The following is an 11,296-nucleotide window of genomic DNA, read 5'->3' as shown; positions in this document are numbered from 1 at the left end:
ATTTCTCCCTGATCCTTCCTACCCCTTTATCATATCCAAGACAACTCGGTGTCCCTGGTTGCGTTCACACAAATCTTCTATTTTCCCGAAGTATATTTGTTCATTATAAACATACAAAGTTTTATTGCCATAGGTTGTCTAAATCTTTATCCCATATCTTCCTAGTTTAAAAAGAATATACTGTTTAATGGAACACCTTCCACGGAATATATAAGTAAGGAAACTATACGTTGACAGTTATATTTACATTTGCGCATTCATCTTGTAGTATGGACTTAACTTAGACGTAACTCAAAAAAAAATCTCTTTCTTCCTCTTAATAGAGATTTCCCCTGTTCTATCGCCTATTTCTGTTCGTTCTGTTCATGTGATGTCGATGTCCAGGCGTCAGTCCATCGTTAGGAGAGTCTTTTATTATGCGGCTTCTCTACTTCCAATCACGTAGTCTTTGTCGTGTTCACCGCACGAAATCTTATATCTCCGATATATCTAGGATATCCACCCAGATATCCTTACGGTTTTATTCGGTTGTTTACTCGTTTATAATATTTTTATTGCTATAGATAATTAATGTACATGACTTGTTTTATAGTCTTGTTTATTGTGAGCTTACAACATATGGGATTCATATTTCCATGTTATAGTGGTTAGCCGTCTGGGGGAATTTGTGAAGGAGTCGCTGCAGATTTTCTTTACTGTCAGCGTTAAGTACTGTGTCATCTGCGTAGCATAGTATCTTTGTCTTTTCAAATTGTAATATATATCCTCCTTTTGCTTCTTTAACATTCTCAATGATTTTGTCAAAATAAGGATTTTGTTCAAATAAGGATTTAGGCTATCTCCTTGGCCGACACCTGATGCAACCTGGATTTACTCTGTTAACTCATCATCCAATTTAATTTTGTTTATACTTGTTACTATACATGCTTAATATTAACGTTATTCATTTAGAACTGAATCATTTTGTTTTAGGATTTTAATCAGAGCTTTTAATTTTACGTTGTCGAAGTGATTCATCAAATTCTCTGGACTTTTCAATTATCTGGCATAAAATAGAGATTGTGTCTACAGTGGAGCTGTTGGTTTTGAAACCCTGTTGTTGTTCTGATATTTGAATTATATTATCCACCATCCATTAGGATCACCCATCAGCACGAGTTGATGATGGATACACCTCATTCGTATTCACGTATCCCATGCTGTCTATGTTGTCTTTAAGCTTTTTGTGTATTAATAAACCGACACCCAATTGTGCTCTTGCGATCATCGGTCTTCCGCTATAGATCAACACATAGTTGCTTTATTTTGTGAATCCGCTTCCTTTCCTGATTGTCTCTGATATAGAGCAGATATCTCTTCGGTGCCTATACAATTATGTAAAATAAAATAATTTAATACTTTTTCTGGTCACTATCTATTTAATGTCTTACCAATTTCGGCTTACGCCATCATCACAGACGTTATAATTATGTACCTGAGAGCTAAAGGGACATAGGTAAGTCCAAAATGACTTAATCATAGAATAGCCAAAACTGTTCTTCAAATAATAATAAATTGAAATAATTAATAATTCTCATGCTCTTACCTCACAAATAAAGCTCGGAAATATCGGTATTTTTTAATATTAATTGTCTGTAAATAATCATTAATAGCATATTTTTATCAAAAATCTTTATTTTTACAAAATTATTGGACTTACTACATTTTGGCTCTAAAGAATTCTTGAAAATGATGTTTTAAAAAACAAAGTACCTAATGTTTCTCGTCGAATTTGGAGTCAAACAACGCTAGATAATTTAAACTGTTCTCCTTCATTACTCTTTTTTCTTGATATGAATGGTGCTCTTAATGATGAGTAAAATGTACTAAAATTTTTAAAATCTTCTAGACCCATAGAGAATATATCAAATGGGGGTTGTTTACAATTACGAACAAAATTAATCCAATCATTGCAAGTAAAAATTGTAAATGGTTTACTTTTCTTTTTTGCACGTTCAATAACGCTATGCTGCCAATCTTCCATATGAGTATGGCCTTGTAATAAAAATTTATGATTTATAACCTGAATGCTGGGAAATACTTGCATTGAATACATGTATATTACAATCATCATCATATTACAGTTTTGTCCAGCACAGTTATCAATCCAAAGTGTTAATGTTTCAATTTTTTGATTACTTGGGATTTCTATAAGTAGCCATTTAAAAAAACAGCCTAAGCTTAAAAAACAACCAAAGCTGTAAAAGTAGCCTTTTACAGCTTTGGTTTCATCCCACATCATACACCAAGTGTTTTTAGTACAAGGAGAACGAACATAAAAGCTCTCCGAATTTGTGAAAAAGGGAGTAGGAAGGCACTTTTGAAGATCGGCCATTACCACTTGTAAATTTTCATTACTTTCTAAAGCACATTTCTTGTCTTCATTTTTCATTTGATATCTATTATTTTGTAAATTGTAATGTAAATTTTGCTCTTTAGAAATGGCTTGTTTTTGTTCTGCGCTAAGATCAGCCTTAAGCTTTATTAAAATAATCACACATATCACATGTGTCGTTGTTTGGTAAATGGAACAACAAATTAAACATTTCGTTGACGATTTTTCTAAAAAGCTATTTCTTAGCTGGTTCTTCACAATATAACCCATACATTTTTGAAATATTTAAGCCATCTCCAAAATACTTCTTAGCAGACCTTTCTCGAGAATAATGACTTTCATATGTAGGGTAGCTGTCAATGTGTTTAGCGCTTTTTCAATAACTTCATTAGAAATTTTATTGATAGGTACTTTTGTACCTCTTTGATCAGGCACTGACATATTACATGTAGACTTCTTTTTTGGAGCATTATAAAAAAAATTTTCGCTGATCGATAAAGTGTCTATAAAAAATAATTTATAGACTCTGATGTTTTTGCTTGCAATGAAGAAATTATATAGATTTTGTTATGTACGCACTATTGTAGATAGAGGGTCTCTTGGTCTACGTCGTTTTATATCTTTATTAAACACGCAAGAATTAAATAACTGCCTCCCAGAACTTGCTCTCCCAAGAAATATTTTTTTCCAAAAATCATTATGAATCTGCTGGCGTTGATTTTCAGATATTAACGAACGGCACTTATAAGTAAAGGTCGAACCACGTGGACTTTTTATTTTTTATTTAGTACGAGTTTGTTTTTAGTAGACAAATATAACTCACCTCGTTGTCTCCTAACTTTTCGTATATTTTTCTTCCAATTATCTTCATACCTCATTCGTTTTTTACACTTTAATTTAGGTTTTGTGGTTAAATCACTTTCTATATCTCAGTCAGATGAGGAATATGACACTAATTTGACAAACTTTGCTTCATCATTAGTTTCCATGATTATCAGAGTAAAATGATTAGAAGACAGAAATAAATTTTTGACTATATGTCAATAACTTTTCAATTATTTTTCAAAGCACACTACACACACAATTTTGATGTCTAGATTAATTTTGGACTATTTTGCACTAAAAACTGATTAGTTTAGTATTATGTACCAAAATACATTCATTTTGATGAGTTTTGCATGTAAATACAAGGAGGAAACCAAGCTTCATACTTCAACGCCTCCAACATCCAAAACAGCAAGATTGAACATGGTCAAAGATCACATATATGTTTTTTCAATGGTGAGGGAATCGCCCACAAAGTTTTTGCCTCAAATCCAATTTTTTAATCAACACTTTCACTTCCAGAGAGGTTCTGGAAAGGCTTTCAAGAACAATAACATGTGTGAAAACATGTTTCTATGATTCTTATAACATGTGTCTTTGTGATTGTTTTCTCTTCCCAATTTGAGTTTCAATACTGTTATGAAGATTGTAAGAATCAACTCCAGCGCTGTGTATCTCTCAAAGAAGTTACTTTGAAGGAGATAATATTGAACTGTAATTTTATTCGACCGTTTTTGTAAACAATTTAAATTCCATGAACATTTAAATTAGAAATTTTAGTGGATGAAATTAGTTAAAACAACAATATGTGTCAAATCATCTATTTTTAATCAGATTACACATTACAAAAAATAAACTGGGAGGAGCAGAAAAAAAACTAATTATCCACACATTAAAGATAAACTAAATTAAATTACAAACTAAATGTTTTGTACTCTTAAATTTAAATAATATAAACTAAGAAATAACTATCTAATCTAATAAGAAATTTATATTTGAGCACCTTTCACAAATGTTATTTATAACCAAAACAATGTTTTCATGATCACTTTTAATTATTGATTCAAAAAATATGGGTGATGTAAAGCGTCTGAAGCTGTGATTCTTTTCAATGGATTGAACGCCAACATTTTCTGAACATAAAATTATAATAAATAAAACTTTCAATTTAATAATTTATGTATTTACCGTTATTAAATCAAAACCTTCTTCACATAAACTTGAAACAACTTCACGCAAATTTATCGTTTTGTTGTTTCCAAATGAGCTGAATTGGAATGAAACTTTTTCTTCTGGCCAATCATCCCTTTCGGGAGTTCCCAACACTTTAAAGATTTCTTTTAATTGTTGAACTTCAGCAGATCCACAAAATAGAGGTTTTAAAATGTAAAGTTCAGCTATAATACAACCAACAGACCAAATATCTACAGGGGTTGCATATTTTAAGCCTAAAAGTACTTCTGGAGCTCGATACCATAATGTAACAACCTAAAAATTATAATAAAATGATTTTTAATGATTACTTTAATCTTAAAATTATTTACAACTGCAGTTAAAATCATGTCACAATCATAAGTTTTTGCTAATCCAAAATCAGCTAATTTAATAGTTCCTGTTTTTGTAACAAGTAAATTTTGTGGTTTTAAATCGCGATGAACAATTCTTTGTGAGTGTAAGAAATCAACTCCATTTAAAATATCTCTGGAGATCTCTCTTTTTCGATTTTTATCAAGCCCAGTTTCTTTGAATTTCTCCAAATATGAAGCTAGATCTTCTTCCATATGTTCAAAAACTATGTACATGTTTAATTCTCGATCAATTCGCCTTCCATGACAAATATCTAAGATTTGTATAACATTTGGGTGGCCATAATTACTTAAATGTTTTAATAAAGCAATTTCTCGCATTGTATTTGATGGTATTCCTTCTTCTTTTAATGTTATGCGGACACGTTTAAGTGCCACAAAAGTATTTGTTGATTTATTTCTGCCCTTATAAACTGTTCCATATGCTCCTAAAAGAATATTGTTGTTAAAGAAATGAGTTAATAAATTAAATATTCTTACCAGATCCTATAACATTCATCTCTTCATATTTATGGTGTATTCCAATTTCATCCATTTCTTCCTGTTTTCTTTTCATTTACACAAAAATTTCGATAACTAAGCATTAAAAAAACAAATAAAAAATGCATGCATAAAAGTTCGATTTTTATTGCTAAAAAAAATGTCATTGAACTGGGATTTAAAAATTAAATGTCCAATCACGATTCATTGATTGATTTTTTTTTTGTTTCTAATTCAATTCTATTTAGTTTCAATAATAAAACAAAAAAATGAAACAAAAATTAAACAAAAATCTAGAAACAAATGCGAACCGAAACAAAAATAACTTTAGTAAAAATTGAAAAAACGTTATCCTTTTTTTTTGATATTCTTATACCTAAGTAACAGAAACACGCGGATTGTTAATTTTTTTTAATGTTTAAAAATATACCTTTTTTCGGATAAATTTTTTTTATTGAAGATGGTTGTTGACGAAACGTGGTCGTTGAAGTTGTTTTTATGATGAATTGTTGAAAAATTAACAAAAAGAGTTGGCAAAAATGTTAACGGACACAGAACCTGCGTACCTCGTTCGGATGAATTTACTACCAACCGTCATTTACCCAACAACAGATGGTTTTCAGGACCGTATCAAGCTTAAAATCAATGAATTTTTTGTAAAAAACAAATTTTCCAACAAAAATAACCTTTTTTAAACAATCACAACTTAAAAACATAATTAAAACTCAAAAATCAAGTTTTATTTCGCACAATTTTGTAAATAATTTATGAAATTATTTAAATTTTATCATTTCAGATTAATTTCGAGCTCTTAACAACAAGATAAAATTAATATTTTACTTCCCGGAATAACTAATTATAACTTTAATAAACTTATTAATTAATGAATTAAAAAAGATTATTTAAATCCTGCGTTTAAATTTAAATTTGACCTATTTTTGACTGAAGGTAAACATTGAAAACAAAGTGAGTATTGTTAGTGACATTGAAGGTTAAAGAAAGTTTACCAAAAAAAAATTATAAGAAACCTTGATTTGAAGATGAAGGTCATTTCTGTAATCGTTTCTTGTATATTTAATTAATAATATGATATATATAATCAAAAAAATCACTCAAATTTTTATTTTTTTTAAATAAAACATAAAAACACGTTGAGTTTTTATAAATATTATTCATTTTAAATTGAAATAGAACCAATATAAGTGTAGGTTTTGTAAAAACAAATCAATTTTGGGTTAAAAAAAGAGAAATGATTTTTTTGATATAGTAACAAATTAACATTATAATAAAATAATTTATGGTTGTATTCAAAAAAATGGGTTATACAGATGGATATAAAAATAAAGTTGTTTTTATTTGTCCTTTAATTTAATAAAAGAAATAAATTTTTTTGTTTCCATTTAACAATAAGCGCGAATAACAAAATGGAGGAGAATTAAGATAGCAACTAACTTAACAAACAGAGAACTGCTCCAGATATTTTTACTATCCTACCATAAAAGGTAATCAAAGATAAAGTTAAGCAAACGTTTTCTAGATGGCACAATATGTACAATAGAAATTTTATTAAGGAAGGTTGCTAAACGAAATTTCAGACTTTTTCATTTTGAAAATTTTAAATAAACCATAAAAAAAATTATAAATCTTTCTAACCTTTACATGCAAAACTTACCAAATTTATAATATTGCTAAAGATACGTTCTTACTCGTGTAATCTAGTCAAAAAGAAACCGTCATGGTCGCTCAAATTTAAACCTAAAATTAACCCGAAAAAGATCCTAAAAAATTCGTTCATATTTGAGTACTAAATAAGTAGCAGTAAGGTAGTAAGGTAAACATCAAAAGCTCAAAAGTAGCAAGAACTGATAAAGATAGATCCAGCTATATTGCTTATCTGATATAATTTAAACAAAAGTAATCACAAAGTCAAGTTGTGGACTTGACCTAATTTCTTTATAAAAAAATGTAAACTTTCTGATAATGCAATAATGATCTTTTTAAGAGAATTAGTTCCTCATTTTCTCGCTGGGTAGCATTAACTTCTTTTAACTTGACGAAGTATGAACGAAGAAGCTATCGTCTTCTTCCACCGTTTGCCATTCCATGTATTGTAACCAGTTAAAGATTAAACTAAAATTAGAACTAAAACTAAAACTAACACTAGAAACTTTCGGATTTTGCGGTGCGTCTTTTAATAAAAGGTTTGACGTTTCGGATGCCATGTTGTTCTTCAGAAACTGGTTCGAAGTTAAAGATTGTGCTTTTTTTCTGTTGTGCTTTCATGAGTTGCTTTCTAGAGCAGTCTTACATTCATCCCTGTTCTCAGCCATCTTGAATGTGCACGCCAGACATTAACCCATGATATTTGTGATGACACGTGTCCAAAAAATTTTGCAATCTTTTTTCGGTTTAAGTTATTGTAGTATTGATTCGTTAGTTCTCCTCTGTGTCCACGGAATTCTTAACATTCTGCGCCAGCACATAGATAAAGTATTTTATTGTTAACTAACTAAAGTCTACAATTTCCAATATACCATAACATAAATGTAATATTCAATATACAATATCTACAATACAAAATAAACCACTTATCTTCCATTATCAACCCCCTCGTCCCAACCTTCTCCCTCATCCATCCTTTGCCTTCCCCCCTCTTCAAAAATCTGTCTCCGGTTCCTTTCACAGCCTACACCACCTCTCTGCATCGTCCGTCCAGTGTCTGTACGCTCTTTCCTCATTGCCACAACGAAATCTGGCCACCATCGTCTGCTCTTCTTCATTCCCCTCCTACACCAAGTATTTTGGAAACCCTTCTGTCATTATATCCCCATATCTTTCCTTGTACTCTCCTTAGCGGCGATTTTCCCTCTTGTTTCTGGACGTCCGTATCCTTGTCGTCTGCAAAAATCTCCATTAGTTGGGCATTAATTTTCTTTTTGTGTGTTGTTTTTAATGACCACCACTCCGTAAAGAAAGATAGCGAAGACCAGGCTTCTTACCAGCCTCATGTTCGTTGTCAAAGAGATTGCATGACTTCTCTATATGTTTGTTAGTCATGGATTCACAGTCACAGATTCCAGTTGGGCATCCCAAAAAGATTTGCTTATGTTAGAACTTTCCAATCAATTCCTCCAACACCTGTACAACATCTGTCTAAAGGAAGATTTTGTAGGAGATTAAAAAATACAGAGAACTCTTTTGGCATTTATTAGAATAAAATTATAATTCTTATATGACCGGGTTTGATCGTGTAGATTAATTACTACCAGCATATAAGATAGCTAAAAAGTCAAGAACATTATAGCTAAATATTTTCTTGTAAATATCATTTGACCGAGAAGAAGCTGGACATAGACCACAATGTTATTGGATGCATCGAAAACCTTTATTAGTGGGAGTATTTCAAGAAGCACTTGTTGATGTTGAGATTGGTATAAAGGTTAAAGGGGTTTCGATTAAGAACATCCGACACGATTTTGATTGCTGACAACTTAGAAGGATTACAACAGTTAGTTGATGTAGAGCGAGAAAGTTGCAGATCAATGGGCATGAATATAAACATAAAGAAGACCAAATTCATGATAATAACAAGACTTCGATCTAAACTCGAGATTGAGGTTCGTGAAATGTTACGTATGGTCATTGCTTATGTTTGGAGTGGAACATACCGCAGAATACTAAAAATCCAATAGACTGCATATTGTGACAAATGAAGAAGTACTCACGCGAGTAAACAGAACGCGAACTATTTATCACAATTAAAAAGAGAAAAACTGCATATTTGGGACAAGTCGTGTGACATGATAAATACAAATATCCCGAATTAATAATCGAGGGAAAATTAAAAGGGCACAAATTGGACAGATTGGCAGAAAAAAAATTTAAAAAAATTAATTGCACAATATCTAGGCATAATCCATACTGCTAGCAATGGAGAACAAATACATAATGTGATCGCACACATACATTAGTGGATAAGTATTGCAAGAAGAAGATGCAACTTCCATAACTTTATTTTCTTTTTACATGGGGACTCCACCACAACTGCTAGACGTAGATTATGCAGATGACATATGCCTGGTAGCGCATACTTTTAATGATATGCAAGCGCGGTTAGAGAAACTGAGTGAACACACCAAGATAGCGCGCTTCGAGATAAATGTTTCAAAAACGAAATCGTTAAGAATCAACAGCAACAACCAACGAAGGTTAACAAAGGACTTATTTAGGCAGCGTAGTAACCAATACAGAAGGCGCCAAAAAAGCGCACAAACAAAGACAGAACAAAAAAAGCCCACATCTAACCAAAAGCAATAAAATCGGTATACATCAGGTTGTATACAGGGACATCCTGTATGACAAATTTAATGGTTCTATGTGGAATCGACGAGGATGTGTAATGTGGAAAACCTCATCAACTATAGATGCAAAACTGCAGGATTTCACCAACAGATGCCTTAGAAAAATATTAAAAATGAAATGGAGAAGGATGAAATGGAGGAGGTGTGGAGACTCTCAAAGAAAACCCAACTCATTGTCAGACGAAATGGAACTGGATTAGACACGCAATAATTGTATTCGCAATACTTTCACAGAATCTGAAAGTATTGCGAATACAGCATAGGACTAGAACCCACAAGTACAAGAGGGAGAGCGAAATCCAGGTGGACGTGGCGGACATTCATTATAAAAGAAATAAAGGCAACAAGAAAATTGTGGCTGGAAGTGAAACAAATAGCTAAAAACCGAACACGATGGGGTTCATTTGTCGAGGCCCTATGCTTCAACCCTGGACTTCTGACAGTTCCATAATTTCTGTCAATTTAATTCAATCGTTATGGCAACAATTAGCTGTTGACTCTTCACTAATGCTCACTTTAGAAATCGATATCTTCGCAACCGCTCGATGAAAAAAATTGCGGTAAAGGTTGTTGTACTCACGAAACATTTCTACGTAACATATATGAATTTGAAATTTTCTGCTTTCTTTTTATTGCGAGGTAAATGAAAAAAGTGGCAGATTTTTGAGGATGCCGGCAACTTTGTCCACTTTGTAATTTTTCTTTTAAACTATCCGACTATTCTTAATAAGGGGCATATTTTATGTTTTCGATATTTCCTATAGTTTCGCGGTTTAGTAAGATGCGGTTATGTTGAAAACGGCTGGGTGGATTTTAACGCGGTTTTAATCAAAATATGTCAAATAATTGCATTTGTCGAATCCTGTTATCTACGCGAATTATAAATTAAAAAGAAACAGAAATAAGCCATGCCGGGAGAGGCGGGTTTTGTCTAATCGGAAAGAGTAGTGCGTTCCATACAGGACGTCGCGCCTTTATTTTACCTACATAAAGAAATAAAAACGTGACGTCCTGTCTAGAACACACAACAACACCATCCTTTCCGAGTGGATGAAACCTCTTCCTGCACGTTTGAACTTTATTAAACGTTTTAAAAGTTTCTAAACCTTATTGAGAAAAATAATAACTTTTATATTTATGAATAAAAAAATTATAATCATCAATTTTCTTTTCAATTCAATTAATTAAAAAAAAAAAAAATTCAATTTAATTAAAAAGTACTAAAATTCCCAGAATGATTCATAAAAGAGAAAGCAACAAACCCGGAGAATTTCTATCCCAGGTTAAAATGGGCGTAGAATATAAATAATCTCATTTTATCGAATTCCACCTCTACTCTCCTTTAAATTCTACATCCTGTTTACATTATTATTTAGATTTAACTCTTTTATATGAAAATTTTAAACATTCTATGTGTTTAAATTATTTGATTATTAATTAAATTTAGTTTGCAAGGAAATTGTTATTAATTCTTTTATTATGTACATTAATCGTTAAAGAACATACTGATTAGAACTGAAATTGCTCGTTGAAAGTTATCGATCTGTATTAAAACGATAATTTTCGCTATTAGAAGTTGTTAGAACTTTATTAATCCGTAAATCTCTACTTGTTATTTAGGTTAGTAGGGTTTATTGAGATATTATTTTTTATTATTACCTACACATTAA

At 31.3% G+C, this 11,296-nt stretch overlaps 1 protein-coding gene across 2 annotated transcripts; it reads right to left on the bottom strand.

Moving 5' to 3' along the window:
- Window positions 1–4,006: 4,006 nt before the first annotated feature.
- On the bottom strand, window positions 4,007–5,910 carry LOC111413066 (Cyclin-dependent kinase 4). Of its 2 annotated transcripts, none has more exons than XM_023043895.2 (5): window positions 5,696–5,910; window positions 5,266–5,333; window positions 4,744–5,213; window positions 4,388–4,687; window positions 4,007–4,332 (listed from the first exon to the last, which is right to left on the bottom strand). In XM_023043895.2, exons 2-5 carry the CDS (start codon window positions 5,318–5,320, stop codon window positions 4,255–4,257), a joined length of 903 nt encoding a protein of 300 aa, XP_022899663.1. In that variant the 5' UTR covers window positions 5,321–5,333; window positions 5,696–5,910; the 3' UTR covers window positions 4,007–4,254. The 2 variants fall into 2 exon arrangements, with proteins under 2 accessions (XP_022899663.1, XP_022899662.1); XM_023043894.2 differs by having other exon boundaries at window positions 5,266–5,361; window positions 5,696–5,908.
- Between the last annotated feature and the right edge of the window lie 5,386 nt (window positions 5,911–11,296).

Source organism: Onthophagus taurus, chromosome 7 (genome assembly GCF_036711975.1).
Source record: "Onthophagus taurus isolate NC chromosome 7, IU_Otau_3.0, whole genome shotgun sequence".
NCBI lineage: Eukaryota > Metazoa > Arthropoda > Insecta > Coleoptera > Scarabaeidae > Onthophagus > Onthophagus taurus.
Note: the sequence above shows the minus strand (reverse complement) of the source record. Positions and strands in the feature narration are given on the sequence as shown.